This window comes from Condylostylus longicornis, unplaced genomic scaffold (genome assembly GCF_029603195.1).
Source record: "Condylostylus longicornis isolate FDR11 unplaced genomic scaffold, ASM2960319v2 ptg000044l, whole genome shotgun sequence".
Classification (NCBI taxonomy): Eukaryota; Metazoa; Arthropoda; class Insecta; order Diptera; family Dolichopodidae; genus Condylostylus; species Condylostylus longicornis.
Genome location: NW_026578013.1, coordinates 6,758,203 through 6,776,899, shown reverse-complemented (window position 1 = coordinate 6,776,899; position 18,697 = coordinate 6,758,203). Strand labels below are relative to the sequence as shown.

The following is an 18,697-nucleotide window of genomic DNA, read 5'->3' as shown; positions in this document are numbered from 1 at the left end:
GCAATTCGATATTTTAATCACGATATTTGAATCAGTGCATTTCCATATAAAAAATTTCTATATGTTGTGTGTATACTTGTGTGTGTATAAATAATTAGAAAAAAGAACCATTAAAATGATTAAAGTTATTTTTTTTATATTGACTTAGGCCGATTTGTGTCGTTATTTCATTTAGAAGATGAGAGAACATTGATATAAAAAAAAAAAAATTATTACTTTTACAAACATACACAAAATGATGTATAAATAATAAATCTATATCATGTGTGTGTGTATGACACGTTTCTAATAATACATACGGTTAATCTTATTAAAACAATATCAATTTTAATTTCCAAGCAATATATGTGATGTATATATTATGTAAGTTGAAGAAACGTATAGTTATTAATCAATTAAAAGAGCTAAAAAAAAACAAGTAAACAGGAGTACTTCAGAAAAACTTTTTCGAAGTTCAAGATTTCTGAACCCCTTTTCGAATTAAATCCGAAATGAACAGTCTGTTCGTTTTATCTGCTGTACTCTACTGAAATATTTCAATGAAGATCTCTAAAATTAGAACTAAATCTCTAAAATTAGAACTAGGGCCCTTCAGTAACAATTTGATTGATCACTTAAATGGTCATGATTAATATTTACGTCGATTTTTCTGTTTACAAAATTGAGAAAAATCGAGAACGAATCTAAGATTTCAAATAGTATATAAGATTTGACCCAAAAATGCCTTCAAGTTTGAAATAACAAATTTATTCTCCAACTGGTGATTACCTTAATCTCGATACACAATTTCTTATTTGCAAAATCCAAATGGAATAGTCTCCTGAAGTTACAGCTACTTTTGCACGAGCATGCCTTGATATTTCAAGACTAATACAGCTCTCATAATAGCAGATTCGAAATATTAACTGCATTGTTGTAACACAGACAAGCTAGTAGTTTCTAACCTGAGACGAAATGTAAATATTTTAAGGCAAATTATTCACATAGCTCCAGTGATGCTCAAATATCTATTGTGTTTGGAAAGTTTTTTAGTTTATTTTAAGCTGCACTTTTGGTTGTCTTTATTTCGCTAAACAATTATAGACTAAGCCAGTACTGGGTTAATTATTGCTAAATACATCAAGTATATTTATTAGTAGATTAGGTACGTCCAATGCCTGTACTTACGTTGTGTTGAAACTTTATTAAGATTTTCTTTGTTTTAAATTTCAAAATTCCAGTAGTCGAACTTGGTTCAAAAATCTGATTATGAAAATTTATATTTACAGAACATACAAATCTCTATCAAAATATGAATACGTAATACGTAAAATTTTATATTGCTACTTAAATTGTCATGCCCTAGAAATTCTAGACATTAGATTGTTAATTGAGTAATATTTCTTTTAATGCAAAATAGGTTTAATTTATAAATTTTCCAAACTGATTTTTAAGAAATTCTTTTGAAATTCTGAGTAAGCTATACTAATAAATAATAACCAAATTATTTATAGGTAATTTAAAAATTCAGCAACGTCCTTGTAATCATTTTTATTTTATGATAGTTCCGGTTTATTTTTTTAAATGATTTCAATATTTTTGTCTCTTTTTCAATTCGCAAATTTTATTATAACAACTAAAAATTTCTGAGTAAGCAAAAATTTCTAATAAAATTGATAAGAAATTCATGTTGTAAAAACAAAAAGCATCTAATATTCAAAGACTACATTTCTCATATTTTCTTTAGCAAAATAATTAATTAAGTATTTTTAATTTTGATTAAACTAGACGGCATTAAAAATTAAAAAAAAAAAAATTTAAAATAAAAATCTATTACTAGATTTTTCAAAAACACGTGAATTCTAATAAACCCTGAACTCATTTTCCAGATATGGCATCGAAAAAAGTCATTGCATATTGTTAATCAATAATTAAATTAGTGATAGAAACATTGTCGATAAGAGTCTGATAAGCTGTAAATTGTAATATGCAATTTTAATAATATATGATAACGAAAATCCAGGAAATTTATTGAAATTATGACATTGTTATCAATAGATTATCGCATATTTTTTAGAATATCATAATGTAAGTTTGTCAGTATAAAATTCATTGAGAATGTTATTAAAATATAAACACACTTTGTGCTATGAACTTGCAATTTATTGAAAATATATGCGATTTCTGATAATCGATACACGTAAAACAATGGAATTGTTTTACGTGTATTAAAAATTACGCAAAAGGATAATAAAAATTGTAGTAGTCCGAAATGATAAAATAAAAATTAAGCATAGAATCTCCAAACTGCAATATTACATTTATATTGTGTTATAAAGTTTTATAGTCTAATACATTTTTTAAATATATGTTATAAACAAAAATATGTAAGTAATACAAAACCTACCAATACGAATTCAAGTAATTTCATTTTATGAAAATCTACATGAGTTTTTCTCGAAAAAACTATATTGTCCATAATATTATATTTAAACAAATTTGGCAGCAATGTAAATTTTTAAAACCTTACATAGGCTTTTCCAAAAAATGTTTCACATTACAGAGATAATTTGAGCCATATTTAAAATAAGCTCAAAAATAAATGAAGAGAAATTATTTATTATGGTTTTTAATGCAACTTGCTTATTAGCTCAATTTAAATAATTAAAATCACCAATATGAAATTTTTTCTACATACAATTATAAAAGTTATTCCTTTTTCAAAATTATTAACTTATTTCAAATATATATGAACATAATATATCATGATATAAATATATAAAATAATTATTTGCAATAAATTTTTAATTATTATTACCGCATATTTATTATAGCTTGAATTAGTCAAGAAGAACAAAACTATAATGATTGCCATTGGCAATGGACAAAATTAAACTTGACTGAAACACTTAGAATTTAATTAATTTTTTTTTGTTATTCGTACTTATATGCATATATTATTTTATAGTTAATCTATATATTATGTTGTACGTATATATATAAGTATCTTAATTATTATTTGTAGAATAGAAAATAAATGTATAAATAACACGAGTATAATAAATTGAACTCATAAGAATAAAAGTATCCATGAATTGTATATAAGTAAGTAAGTAGGTAAGTTTGTTTAATAGTCGTAATTTAATCATTTTATTTATTTTGTATGTTATATAATGACATTCCGGGTTTTAACTTTATTACTGGCATAATAAATATAAGAACTCTTTCATTTTACTATCATATTGTAATGAAAATAATTTATAATTTTATAGGTGAACAGGTTAAATACATTCTATATATCCATTCTATATATATATATATATATATGTACATATATATATACATTGCCTGTAAATGTACTAAAATATATTTTATTTTTCATTTAGAGTTCTTTTAGAACTTAGAATTTTGAAAGAACTCAAGCCAGGTTAATTATAATATTTTTAGTGTCTTGTTTTTGTTTTCTTCTTAATTTTTTCATTTATATTGTATATATATGTATATAGTAATAAAAGCAAAATTAAATTAAACTTATAATTATTTTTTTAAGAGAACCGCGTCAAGGTTAACTTTAATTTTAACAAAAAATTTATAAAAAAAAGAAGAGGATATAATTCATGTTATAATAAAAAAAACACATAATAATTATAAAAAAATAAAAATAAATCATATATTTTAAAATAATTATATTTTTTGTTTTTGTTAAAATATCAGCACCACATATATATATGTATAAGTAATTTAGCTTAATTAAATTTAACTATTTATGTTATGTAATTTTAAACCTATTCTTGTAATTAAAACTTATTTGTTAAACTAAAAATATTTATTTTAAATTTAATATCTTAAAAAAAAAATAAAAAATATCACTTAGTTCTAAATTTAAAATTAATATCAAATCGAAAATATTCGAATCATCAGAATTTTGTTTTAATTTTAATTGTATATAATTAGTATTTTAATTTTATAATTTTAATTGCTAACAAATTACATGGTATGTGAATAATATAACAAATAAAATTTATACTAAAAAAATTATTTAATTACTTAGTATTAAAATTGTTTTCTTTTTGCAAATTGTTACTCATTTAATCTAGTCGAGAGTAGCTATAATGCGTAACAAAGTAGATTTTGTCGTTTTATTTTAATGTCAGGGTATCCTAAATATATATTTTAGAGTATTCATTATTCACAATTTTGTTACATTTTAAAATTTCAATTACATTTAATGATGGTTGCTTTCATATACAAAATTCATAATTTCTTTTTTCTATTTAGAGTTTTCTTACATCTTACAATAATATTGTCTTCTATTTTCGCATAATAATACATATTTATTTTAATATTGTATAATTAATATTAAATATACCTATAAAATATTTGATATGCATTTAATAAAATTATTAATGAAAATAAAAAAAAAAATATAAATTATTCTTAACTAAAAGAAAAATTTATATAATTTTTTTTTCCCTCAATTACTTCGTTATCATTAAAATTCTCGTTAATTAATTAATATAAAATAATTATGTACGACAACGTTTCTTTAAACTTATAAATAATAATGTTCTAAAGAATACCATTAATAATGTTAATAAACCAAATTGTGTCCATATTGATACATGTTCAATATCTAAAAATCTTAATAGAACTTTTGGATCACCAAAATGACAATAAATATCATTACAATCTAAATTTGGACGATCGAAACCAAATACAATTAATACAAATGCAACAACTGATACACGTATATATGAAAATTTCATAATTAAATTTAATACAGCTGGTATTGATGCTGCAAAATCAAAACCATATATTGCTAAACCTAATAATGGTGCAATAGTTAATGGTGCAACAACAGCACCATTTGTTACTTTACATGTTGCTCCAATAAATAAACCCATACCTTCAGCAACAAAACTTGTTATAATACCAACACCAGAATATATAAAAAATCTCCATATTTGATTTGGTAAACCAGCCATCCAATATGTTAATGTTAAAAATATCATATTAAATAATAATTGAAATGGTATCCTTGATAAATTTAATGCAACATAATATGGTGGTAAAGTATACCAACGATTAAAAAATTCTTTTTTAACTAATTTCACTTCAAATGGAAAACTAAGTACAGGTACCATTACTTGTGTATAACATATTACTAATACACAGCCAATACAAAATTTTAAATGATCAAACATACGTTCACCTTGATTATTTGCATTATAAAATATCATACCAAAGAATAGACCACACATAATATGATGAATTAATTGTATCCAAAGTGCAATACGATTTCTTAATATTTTTGTCATCATCGCTGTATATAATATACCAAATTGTTTAAATGATGATATCGGATGCGTATAATCTGGTCTCATCCATTTTGTTAATGATTTCATTTTTTCAAATAATACACTTGTATGATAAAAGCAATTGAATGTTTTTGGTCTATTCGATTGTTGTTGTTCAATAAATAATGTTGTTACAGCATTTTTATATTCAACCATTGGTATTAAATCATCATTATTTTGTATACCAATTTCAATTTCTGATGATACAGTTGCTGGCAATTCTTTTGTACAATATATTAATTTACCATTTTGTGTTAATTCAGCTAATTTTGGTATATACATACCATCATCTGAATCACATATTTCAATAATATAATCTAATGGACTATATGTTTTTGGACATATTAAATTGATTTGTGATAAAAATGATATTATTGAATTTGGTCCACCTTGATAAACACATAATCCTTTACCTAATATAAATACTGAATCAAATAATGAAAATATTGTTGATGATGGTTGATGTATTGTACATACAATTGTACGTCCTTGTTTTGCCATCATTTTTAATAGACGACAACATTGGGCAGCTGTTACTTCATCTAAACCGCTAGTTGGTTCATCTAAAAAAAATATTTTTGGATCTGATACTAATTCTAATGCAATTGATAAACGTTTTCTTTCACCACCACTTAATAAATCAGCTGTAACATCACGTCTATGATTTAAACTTAAATTTTCTAATATTTCTGTTATAACTTGTTTATGTGTATTACGTGGTGTATTTAATTTTAATGCACATGATATATGCATTAATTCTTCAACAGTTAATAATGTTTGATGATGATCTTCTTGTGTAATATAACACGAATTCTTACGATTAATTTTTATATGACCAGTGACACCGGATGTTGTAAATCCAGATATCGCATTTAATAAAGAACTTTTACCAGCACCAGATTGACCCATTATTGCTGTAAATTGTCCATTACGAAAGACTCCACTAACTCCTTTTAAAATATTACGTGTTGCAGCTTGTTTTATTATATTTAAATTATTTTTTCTTTCACTAACACTATAATAAATATCTTGGAATTCAACATCCTTTGATTTATTGATTGTCTCTGTTAAATCCATTTTTAATGGTTATTTTTGTTTCTTTTTTAATGTTCGTAAAAAAAAAAATGATTGAGTTATTAAAAAAATGTTTATTTTTTTATTCAGTTTTTCTCTTTGTTTTCTTTCCCGTTCGTAAAATGATTGTACAGTCAACTGAGTATTCTTACAGTCTATCAAAGTTGAAACTTCACTTTTAATTTAACTAGAAGTTAGATCTTTATTTTTCTTAACTAAATTCGAGTTTATTCACTTTTTTCTTATATTTTTTTAAGTTTATTGGGTTTTTTTATGATTTGAAGAATTGCTTTTGATCTGACTGGTTTTCACTTGAGTCATCACATATCTTTTGCCATTGTTCTAATAGAATTTTTATTACAAATTATTTTTTGATTTATTAAAAAATTCAATTTTTCACTACATATACTACTTTTATTTTTTTTTATTTATTTTTATTTTTTTTTTAAATATTTTGTATAACAAAACTCTTTATTCGAAAATTTTTGAAAAAAAAAATAAACTAATATATTTGCTAGTAGTTTTTTTTTAATGTTAATTGTTAAAACTTTGATTGTAAACTGATTCTGAATTTTTAAAACGAATCCCAAAGCACATAAAATAAAAAAAAAAAAACAAAAAAAAAAAACAGATTGAATGAAGTTAATTTTGTATTCTTCATTAAATCAATTTAATAACAAGAATATTGTATGATGCTTTGAAATAAATCCCAAATTTAATAACATCCAATTATAAATACTGATAAATAGTTTAATATGAGCTTGTATATACATAATATTAATGTGAAAATTATAATGAATGAATAATCAATGAATTCTAATAAAAAATTTATATATGTAAATATATGCACATATTATGTATGTGTACGTGTATGTGTACGTGGATTGAAATAATATGTAAGCTTTCCTAATACATCATTTTAATTAATTGTACTGAAAATTGTGAATTATTAAGTATTTAATTAAAATTCATTTAGTAGATTTTTTTAAGATAAATCTGTAAGTATAAATTAAACGCACACTTTAAAAACAAAAAAGTCTGATAGAATTTAATATTAAAGAGTTAAATTATATATTTAATATAATGAGATTGAAATAGAAAATCCAACTAGGTAAGAAACCTAAATTTCGAATTCTGTTGTTTTTTGCAATACAATAAATGTGGTTTCCCTTTATAATCAAAAACTTTTGTGTTTCAACAATAATTTGAATTAAAATAAAATTTCAAGAACAATTCTTTTACTTGCAACTTTAATTGAGGGACTCTGTTGAATATTTTCTTCATAATGGTCAACAATGTAAAACAGGCCCGCTAAAAAATGCCGATATATCCCAAAAGCTGATCAATCCGTGCCATAGTCAAAATAAATTTTCGAAATCAGACCGACCGGTTACTAAAAATAGTTTATTTGCACTTCCCTACCATGGAAAAGTTCGTTCCCAGCGAAAACTCGTTATGCAAAATTTGTTGCCATCACATAACCTACCTATTGTATACACAATGCGGTCGGTAAAAATTAAGGGCTTTAAAAAATCATTTATTTACATTGCTACAACATTCGGTTATTTTTAACATACCATTTTATCACGAATTTTCTTTACGTTTCAAACATCTCGAGTTAATGTAATCCAGTTTTTTAAAAGAATCAAAAAAAATTATACCTGCATTATAAAACAAAATAAATTCTTGATTTATCATAAAGCAATAACCACAAAGTTAAAACTGTTCAGCGTATTTTTAATCCACCATTACCATTCTGGTTGTTATACGCTGAGTTTAAATTTGTATTTTTCTATTTGTATACCCACAACAGTTTCGTATAGAGGAAAATTAAAAGCAAACAACCTTTTTAATCAACTTATTGTCAATTTTGCAAGATCAATAAATAAAAACACGCCGCCTAATTAATTTATTAATATGACAACACTAATCAAAATTAAGGGGCGTCAAAACTTTTAATAGAAAACTATTACCCATATCTATTGTATTTCTTATCATACAAAATTGAAATATGAATTTGTCTTTATCGTACAAACTAATCGTACATTCTAATCGTACATTTAAATATTCCCCGGGATTGATATAACAACAAGAATTACGAAGCAATGTAATCAATCTATCTATAATTATTATAATGATATGTTTACTTAATGTAAAAGTGTTATGTGAACGCATTTTTTAAAAAATATACTAAGTACTAAATAAGTAGACAGATACGTAACATAAGAAATTTTCTCATTTTCTTTTTAGATTCAAACAAATCAATTATATGTACGTGCACTTAGTAAACAATCATACGTGCCCCACTTATAAAAATTTAATTTTAGCATACAATAAAAATTATGACATGTACAAGTTTTATTGAAAATAATTAAAACGCACGTTATGTAAGAGAAGAAAAAAAAAACTTGAATCTCGATTTGGTAAAATTTCATGGAACTCAGAAATAGTTGATACACATATGTACATCTTAATTTTGATTCTTGTACAATTTCATTGATATAAAAAATAAATATAAACATTATACATATATTGATAAATACGAGTATATACAAAAAAAATAAATTTTTTATACAACATGTATGTACATACAATGAATATGCGTGCACGTGTGTTTGTAAGTACATATATATAAAAAAAAATTGTTTATGTGACATAAAAATTGTTTTACTTTTACTTTTGTTTTGTTTTAATTGAAATATGTAACCTAATTTTTCTGAGATTTACGTCAAACAGTTGATACAAATTATAAAAATATTAAAAAAAAAAAAACATTTTCTCATAACTCAATAATTTAATTATTGTGTACCTAATGGTCTGTATTTATTTTTTGAAATTATAAACTTGTTATAAAGCAATGAAAGTAAATATGTATATATGTATGTATTGAAAGTAAATATGTGTATTAGGGATTTGTAAATTTATTCAAATAATATAGCTTGTTAAAAGATCATACATCTGTACAGAATAGAATTTAGTTGAGATTGTTCAAATTATTTAATTTTGTAAAAATCAATAGAATTGGATCGCAATTATATTTTACAATTATAAATTACGTAAAAAATGCATACTAAAAATTCTTATTTTATATAAGATGAAACAATTAAATCAAAGAAATAAATTTAAAAAAATAAGTAGGGCAACTAAAAATATTTGAAAAGAAAAATATTGGTAATAAGGTCCTAAAGGCAATAAAGTCTTTATGATTTAAAAACTTCTATATTTCAAAATGTAAAAAGCGGCCTCACGTATGTATATGCACACATATATTGTGGTTAACTCAGGGATTCGAAAAATTTGAAAAGGATTATACTTAAAAATCACCAATTTATGAATATGATAAAATTAAGTGAATTGAACAAACGCAAACATATAACATTTCTTGCAATATTTTCATGAGAACTTAAAAGTTAAATTGATAAAGTCGAATCAAATCAACGGTTTGTAAAGTAGCACTTTCCCCTTCAACTAGTAAAAATACTGTTTTTAAAAATGATCTACTTATTACATTATTTAAATTACTTTCATTAATAAATGAAAATATTTTAAACTATTGCATACTTCTAGGGTGAGGCGACAAAAAAATTGAAATAGACGTTATTATAAGGAGCGAATTAAGGGGATAATTGTGTGCCCTTATATAATTTATATATCACACAATGCCGAAAATTAAAATTTAATGAACTTTAAAAGACGATAATTTGAAAGATATGGGAGTGATAAAAATTTTCTTCTAATAAAATAAACTACTCTCTAGAATCTATAAGCTATTTCAATTTCTGACTCCTACAACTTAGCGTGTAAAAAAGATATCATAAATTTGCAAAAAAAAAGCGTTTGTTTGTGGTTTCCATGAAACAAATAGTCAAAAAATGACGTTTTTATGAAAAATAGTTAAAAATATTCTTCTACTATCTTAAGGGATTGTAGAATATAATATAGAAGTTTTATAATTAGACACATGGACAGACGGTTCTGAGTTGACTTATAAGTTTTTTTTTCACATTTTTTTTTGAAAAAGTGCTAAAAACGAGAGTTGATCAACTTTGTAAAGTTAAAGCTAAGGTTTCAATTGATATTCACAATTAAATAAAAAAAGAAAAATGCAGTTACTTAACATTATAATTTAGTGATTTTCTAGTATTTTTTTAACTTTAATAGCATATAAATTAGTACATTCACTTACAATAATAAGATTTCTATTTTTAATTAGTATTTTTAATTCAAATGATAATGCCAATAACAAATTATATGTTATATAATTAATAATATGTTAACAAAAGTATTTACACTTCATATAATACAGTGTGGTCCAGAATTATTCTAAAAGCTGTTGATGATAAAGACATGAAAGCGTGTGACATGAAAATTTTGTATTACCCAATTGTAGAAGATGATGTAACAATCGATAAGAAAAACGAGAATTTGGAACTTTCTTTAAATAACTAACATTTTTTGAAAAATTTTCAGTCTCTTAACATGTTTAAGCAACTAGGTGACATCAACCGTTAATATTATCATGATAAGACCCCATTAGCTCATGTCAAAAACATGTTACGAGCAAAACATTTGTCTACTTTTCGCCGCTTTGAAACTGTTTTATTTGCTAGACAAAATTTTTTGAATCTGGTTTTCTTTAATTGTCCAAAATTTTTGATACTCTTACTCTTAGACTGCTAATTTCGGCCTCTCGCCTATCACGTGCAAATTAAAAAAAAAAAACAATTCTAAAGAATCACGGCACAGAGTTTTAATACTAGTTTTAGACCACCTTGTATATATCAATATTTTATTTTACTCTTTATTATGTAATGATTTTATTGTACCAGAGTATGTTTACATTTAAATTGGTTATAAATTTTTGAAATTCTTAAGGATCAATTGATATACCGTACATATTAAATAATCGAATATAAGATAATTATTCTGAAAAAAATTTTATGGCCGATTATAATAATGTGTTTCGAAGTATATGTGAGTACATATTATTGTTACTTAAAAATTTATATATGGATTTGCAAATCACTTTAAAAATATTTGTTATAAAAAAATTTCTTTCTTTTTGAATTTTAATTAAAAGCTTATGAGCCGGAAATAATTATAATTGTATATATACAATTGATTATAATAAAATAATATCGATAAAACATTAGTAATAATTAAAACTCTTAGAAATTTATGTTTTTATGCTAATCTGCCTTCTAAATTATGTATATGTGCAAAATTATCTAATACGACTATTAAATAATAAGATTATTTTTATTAAGGCATTTCTGGTATACACATTAATATAACAAAAAAAAATGTTTACATAATATAATATGCATGCATATATGGATGCAATAATAAGTGAATAAAAAATCTACAAGTTCATTAATATTTGCATTTTATATATGAATATGTTTATATCTTCCATTTGTATATGCATTATACACAATATGCAGATTATATTATATAAAAAAAATAAAAAAAAAACAATAAATTAATTCTAGAATGAGACTAATATAAATATATGCATCAAGAATATGTGTATGTGTATTTTACACATACAAAAACAAAACCACAGCTTTTAAGGATAAAAATTCTTGAGCATGTACTGAAAAAATTAAAATGTTTTTGAACAGCTGAAGCCTTTTTAAGTAAAAAAAAAACCATATCTTGATAAGTAATTATAATCCAAACTTGGTTTTCAATTCATCTGCTATAGCAGTATCAAAACTACGACAAGTTTTTACAGGAAATCAAAGATATTTGCCATCATTCATTAACTGGTGCACATAAATTAAATGTTCCTCTCTTAAGTTCTCTCTAAAACATTTTAATTTAAATTTCGTGTAAATCAGAATACAAGGATGTTTAGACACAAGAATGTAACACAGAATGCAATGGTTTTAAAATAGAATCATAGCAAAACGAAATTCTTTACAAAGGCAGTAAACATGTTTTTAAAAAAATAATTTCATTTTGAGTATACCATTGAAATATGCAAGTGATGATTTTAATTATAAATTTTTCACAATGTAATCAATGTGTTAATACAATCACAATGTAGAACTTTGTTGTATTAAGTATATATATTATAAAAGTGTATATATACACACATATATATAATTAGTATAGAATTAATATGCTTAGCTTTGTGCACTGCATTTAGATATATTCTAGTTTAAGTGTAACAATAATTTATTTAATAGTATTAGTAAGAAAATTGCTATTTAAAAATATTACAAAATATTTAATAATTATGCACATAGTCATAAAATTAATATAATATATAAAATCAAGAAACCCTTATAAACTTTTATTTGCAATATTGTAAAGATTTTAAAATGATTTAAGAATTAGATCACATGTGTTTAAATTTAATAATATGTAATACAAAATACTTAATACTAGTTTATTTCGCTAATTGTAGGTTTATAAACCATGCGTTTTTTATTTAAAATTTTTTCCTGTTACAAGTTGCATAAACAAAATGAATGCTTCATAATCTATTAATTTTTTGCAATATGTTCTATTGTGTTGGGCAAATAATAGTAGTCTAAAGAATTAGTTATTAAATTTTTGTTATATCATAAGAATATTAAACAAAAATTATGCTAAAAACAAGAATATTGTTTAATAAATCTAATTAGAAACTTCTAAATATTACTGTATTATGCATACAGAGTGAAAAAGAACCAATGAATTTGGACACTAAAGTAATACTAAACAGGGAACACTAAACATAAGTCTTAAATACTTCAGTTATCTTAAATGCCATGAACTAAAAAATAAATAAACAGCCATGTATTAAAGTTTATAATCTATAGTGATAAACATAATTGAACATGCAGCTAAATCTATGTACCTTAATATAAAGATAAAGCAGAGATACAATGGTACAAAACAACTACAGATAGAAATTAGTGTTAGTAATAGGCTATTAGGGCTATAGCCATATGAGCTAATTCCTTCCATAAATCATTATAAGATGACAAATATAAAATAATTGATAAATAATTTATTAATAGTAACCACTCTATGCGAAGAACTAAAAATATTTTTTTTTTGCCTGTTCGTTTATCCATATGTTCTTTTAATTCAAATGCCAGACCAACACGTCACTGAGCAGAACAGACAATCTTATCGCTTAGATAATATTTTGGTATACTTAAAAGTCGAATAAAGCTATAACTTAACTTTATCTATCAGAATAGAAAGAAGAGCTCAACATAAAAATGACAGACATACAATAGAGATATTTGGCATACAATAGGGTTGACGAGATACTTGAAATGAACTAAAGTTAACAACTAATATATCAATGATTAACAGAAAAATATGGGATTATTGAAAATAAAAATCGAACTACGAAACGAAGCAGAAAATACTACTAAAGTTAATAAAAATATTTTTTTTAACTAGAACGTGTTTGAAATACCACAAAATTCCAATTATAACCATAAAATTATTTTTGTATATCGCATTTAACAAAATGAATTACAATATATAAAAAAAACAATAGCAAACATTCGATATGAAAACATAAACATAATATGCATATATTTATTAGTCCTACATACTGATTAAGGAAATTTTTTTATCTTTTCAGAACAAAAAAAAAGCTTGTGCCTAAAACCGCAGAACAAGTTAATCGCGCGGACACTAGAATAAACCTCAAGGCTAAAAATATTTTAAAATTTTTCTTATAGAATTAAACCTACAGTGTTTTTGATTTAGAATGAAGGAAGTTTTGTCACATTCTCGAAATTTCTGTATCATGTTCAAGCTCAATATTTTAATACTGAAAATAACAACATTTTTGATTAAGTAAATATAAATACTAAACTTTGAGCGGGATTAAATCTGAAATAAAAGAGTGTTGCCAGAACATTTCAATCCACAACTATATGCTAAGTAATTCAAGAAATAGCTATCTTCAAAAATATGAAAATGTTAGTAAGGAAACAGTTTTATACTAAAGCGCTTACGTAAATTATTATAATGTAGGGAAAGAACATTTAAAATTTAATTGGCATTGCTTTCATCAAAGTAAATAAAATGCATACACACATACATATGTATGCACACATGCATATATTCCGTATAAATTATTAAATGACAGTTTTCATATACACACATACATAAGTATGTTATGTACATAATGCTTTTAAAAATGACATGTCGAATTTAAGAAAAAATTGTTTTTAACCAATTAACTCATATGTCCTCTCAGATAAAATTTCAATTTTTATAGAAAACAGACGACTTACATATGTACAAATTTGGTTTTATTTCAAAGCACCATCACAAATTATAACCTTGATATTTTTTTGCTTTACTATAATAATATTATGTATTCATATTACTACAAAATATTTTCGTACAAAAAAAAAAAACAATTTATGTATTAATTTCTTGCAAAAAACAAAAAAATACGGAACAAATTCCATTCATATAAAAAAATACACACACACATACAAATGCAAAACATAAATACAATATTTATAGAATATTTTTAATCAATCGCGAATCTATTTGAATTTCTTTTGACATGATTTGCATTATTTTATTTTAAAGAGCTTTTATTCCAAAAAAAAAAATTAAAATAAAATTGTCGTATTTCTTTCGCTGATAATACGATGTTGCTACATTTGTGCATGTGTATGTGGTACATAAAATTTATTTTTTAGTACCCGTTAACTTTTCACTCTTCGTTGATTTTTGTGTATTTTTTTTTATATTTTTCGTTTCTATTATGATCATATGAATTCATTTCACTTATTGTTGTTGCTTTTGTTAAAATTTACGAAAATTTCATTGTTGTTATAATTTTGGTATGTTCCTTATCGGATAACGGTGAATATATAAAACAATAAAATTAATAAATTTAAACTGAAAGAAGAGAGTAAAAAATTTCACTCATTTATTATTCATTATTCACTCAAAACAAATTTTTCATTGTTTGGTTTGTTTTTAAAATGTTTTTGTTTTTTTTCTTGTTTTAATTACAGAACACACTTAAAAAAAGTTAAATTTCAATAAAACTAATAAAATATTCAGCAACTACGATAACCGGTAATATAAATAAACAATTTTTAATTAATTTTGTCTAATTATAAAATGTAGTTAATAAAAATTATAACCATAGTCTTCCTCCTAATTGAATTGTTTTTTTGTTACTGAATTGAGTATATTTTTCGTTCTTGTTTTAATTTATTGACATCACAATTGAGAATGAGCACTTTTATTTTTCCTTCTCACTCATACATTGTTTTTTTTTTTCCAATTCATACTTATAAAATTTATTTAAAATAAAAACAAAATGAATAAACAAAAATTAAATAAGTTTATTTTTAATTTAATTAATTCTTTAAAATAATATTCACTCATTTCATTTACACAAATTAAATATAATTATAAATTTAATTTGACTTGCTTAAAAAAATTGACATATGTATGCATCTCTTCTCTCCGTTTGTAACAACTCGTGCATGCATGCGCATATGCATGTTATACATGTATTTACACAACTTGGTAATTTTACACTATCAAATGCACTATAAATACACTAAACAATCTTTTTTAATGTTTTTCCTTCTGCTTTTTCTTTTAATTTTTTATAATTTTTCTACTTTTCTTTATTTCAACATAAATTGGAAATTCAGCAAAATATACACAAAAAATATATATATATATAAAAAAAGGAAAATCAGCATTAAAGAAAAATTAATTTAATTTTTCACTCACGTTATTATTATGCATTTTAATTTTAATACACACAACAAAATCAACTTATGTCATGATCACAGTTTCTTGACGACTAAAAAACAAAAATTCGAATTTTGATTTTAATGCTTAGGCTCACATATATAACAAATTGAATATATAATAATAAAGAAAATATTTGCTTTAGTTGTTTTGACTAATTATAGGATATTTTTTGCACGTAAATTAAACAAATTATTTAAAATATTGTTTTGATAAAAGTTTTAAAAATTTTAGTCATAGTAATGTTAAAATTGTTATTTATTATATGTATGCATATATGTATGTGTGAGACAAATATTAGAGACTCCTATACAAAATGTTAATACGCTATGAAGAGTTACCATAACATTACCCATAAATTCAACGAAATATTAAATTTTCTGCCAATGATTACCAATTATTGTACTAAGCTATTACTTCTTTTATTAACAATTTTTTGTAATTGATTTTAAATTTATTTTTAATAAAATAATTTATAAAATTTTTACTTTTGTTGGTACACAATATTCAATATCATTTTAAAAATTAAAATTATAACCTTAATATACCATAATTAATATAATTCCAAATTAATATATAATATTATTTTATATATAAGAATGTATTTAAATAGAAATTTTGAAGCACAGTTCAAAATTAGTTTCAGTATCAATTTAAAGTATAAGGATAGAAAACCATTGGCGACGTATTATAAACGAAATTCCAGAATTATAACATTGTTACAAAAAAATTATATTCTGAATATTCTTAAAAACCTTATTACATACTCAAAAAACGAGAATTATAACTATGGAACGAGCAAAAAAATAACAGGGAACTAATAAACGAAAAGAGACCAAAGAAATTTGTTGTTTTATTATACAAACCGTACAAGAGAAAATATTCTTTGTTTTCAAAGCCAATACACATAGTTGGATACATTTAGAAGAAAGGGAATAAAAATTATATTGAGAAGTGAGAATGCTAAAAAAGGAAAAAAATGAAGAAATAATAAAAAAATAAATAAAAATAAATTTCCACAAAACACAGCAAACACCATTGAAAATATAAAAGAAGAACGTTGTTCGGAATCAGAATTTTAACACGATATAAAAATTCACGTACCTACAAACGAACTCAATAGAAACTAACATTATTATATTGCTTAGTTTTTTATTTTTCCAATATTTCTCTATTCTCCAGGTTTTTTTTTTTATTTTACAAAATCATAGCAATAGTCACACAAGGGGGAATGAAAATATGTATAATGAGTGTTAGTTTATGAACATACATGGGTACAATGGATTGGGTAAGCAATTGCATTGATTGCAACTATAGTATAAAATTTAATGTATATTAGGAAAAATTTATTTATTTTATTGTTTACATGTACTTAATATTGGAGAAAAATTATTCAATAAAATTTAGAAAATTATTACATGGTTGACATAAAAACACAAGTTATGCAATATTTACACGACATTTCTTTGAGTTAAATAAAAAGCAAAATTGAAAAAATATATGTAGGTAATTAAAAAATTCAAAGAAAATATTATTTTGAGCTAAACTAGTTTTATAACAATGGCGTAAATGTAAATATATGTATAAGAATACGAGTAGTTTTCGCTCTAAATTGTTTTCGCAACTAATAGTTTATAGCATTAATATTAATTCAGCCAATATTTTAGGGTTTTGCCAAGAAGATGTTAAATTTTTCATATTAAAATTCAGTAGCACGAATTTCATCTATATTCCCTAAATGTTTAGAATTCTAAGTGCTAAATTCTGTTATTAAAGTTTGAGTAGCATTCTTGTGTTCTAAATCTTATAGAGTTAATAATATTAAAAAAATACTTTTTTGTGTATTTTATTTATCAGTGGATATACATATGTATATACGTATTATGTTATTTACCAAAAAATATGTCATCGTGTACACTGTACAACGTACATGTACATACAGATTTGGCAGATGTTAATTTGATAGTCACCAACATTGTTATATTTATGAGCATAACTTCACTCTGGTCTAGTGAGAGACATTAAAATCATTAGAGAAACGATTGCGAATTTTAATCCTAAAAATATTTAAATGAAATTTTATTATTAAACACATTATTGATATACACTCATGTAGGTATGTATACCAATTAAATTATGTACTGATATACTACCTATATGTGTATACGAATCATATAGACAGATTTTCAATAATTTCTCGTAAATAAATTGTTGTAAATGTAAAATATTGAAATTTTATTTTTTTTTTATATTTCGTTGTATTCATTGGAATACAAGCAATTGCAGGAAATGTTTTTTAAATATAATTTTTTATTTCTTCACCATTTACATATTGTACTTGTGCATTCAACATAATATTTTTTTATATGTATGCATGCATGTATGAAGTACGTATGAGTTTACAATTTGCAACATTTTCATTGTAAAATCGTCTAACATAAATTATTTTGTGAGGCACACCTAATTTAAAAGCATTTTATAACTTAATATTTTTATTTTTGATGTTATAATTTTTAATTTTCTTTTTTTTTTAT

The 18,697-nt window shown here is 23.2% G+C and overlaps 1 protein-coding gene across 2 annotated transcripts; it reads right to left on the bottom strand.

Annotated features, from left to right (window-relative positions):
• Nucleotides 1–3,728: 3,728 nt before the first annotated feature.
• Nucleotides 3,729–16,127, bottom strand: LOC129610102 (ATP-binding cassette sub-family G member 1). Of its 2 annotated transcripts, none has more exons than XM_055522465.1 (2): nt 15,089–16,127; nt 3,729–6,976 (listed from the first exon to the last, which is right to left on the bottom strand). In XM_055522465.1, exon 2 carries the CDS (start codon nt 6,411–6,413, stop codon nt 4,506–4,508), a length of 1,908 nt encoding a protein of 635 aa, XP_055378440.1. In that variant the 5' UTR covers nt 6,414–6,976; nt 15,089–16,127; the 3' UTR covers nt 3,729–4,505. The 2 variants fall into 2 exon arrangements, with proteins under 2 accessions (XP_055378440.1, XP_055378441.1); XM_055522466.1 differs by having other exon boundaries at nt 3,729–6,752.
• Between the last annotated feature and the right edge of the window lie 2,570 nt (nt 16,128–18,697).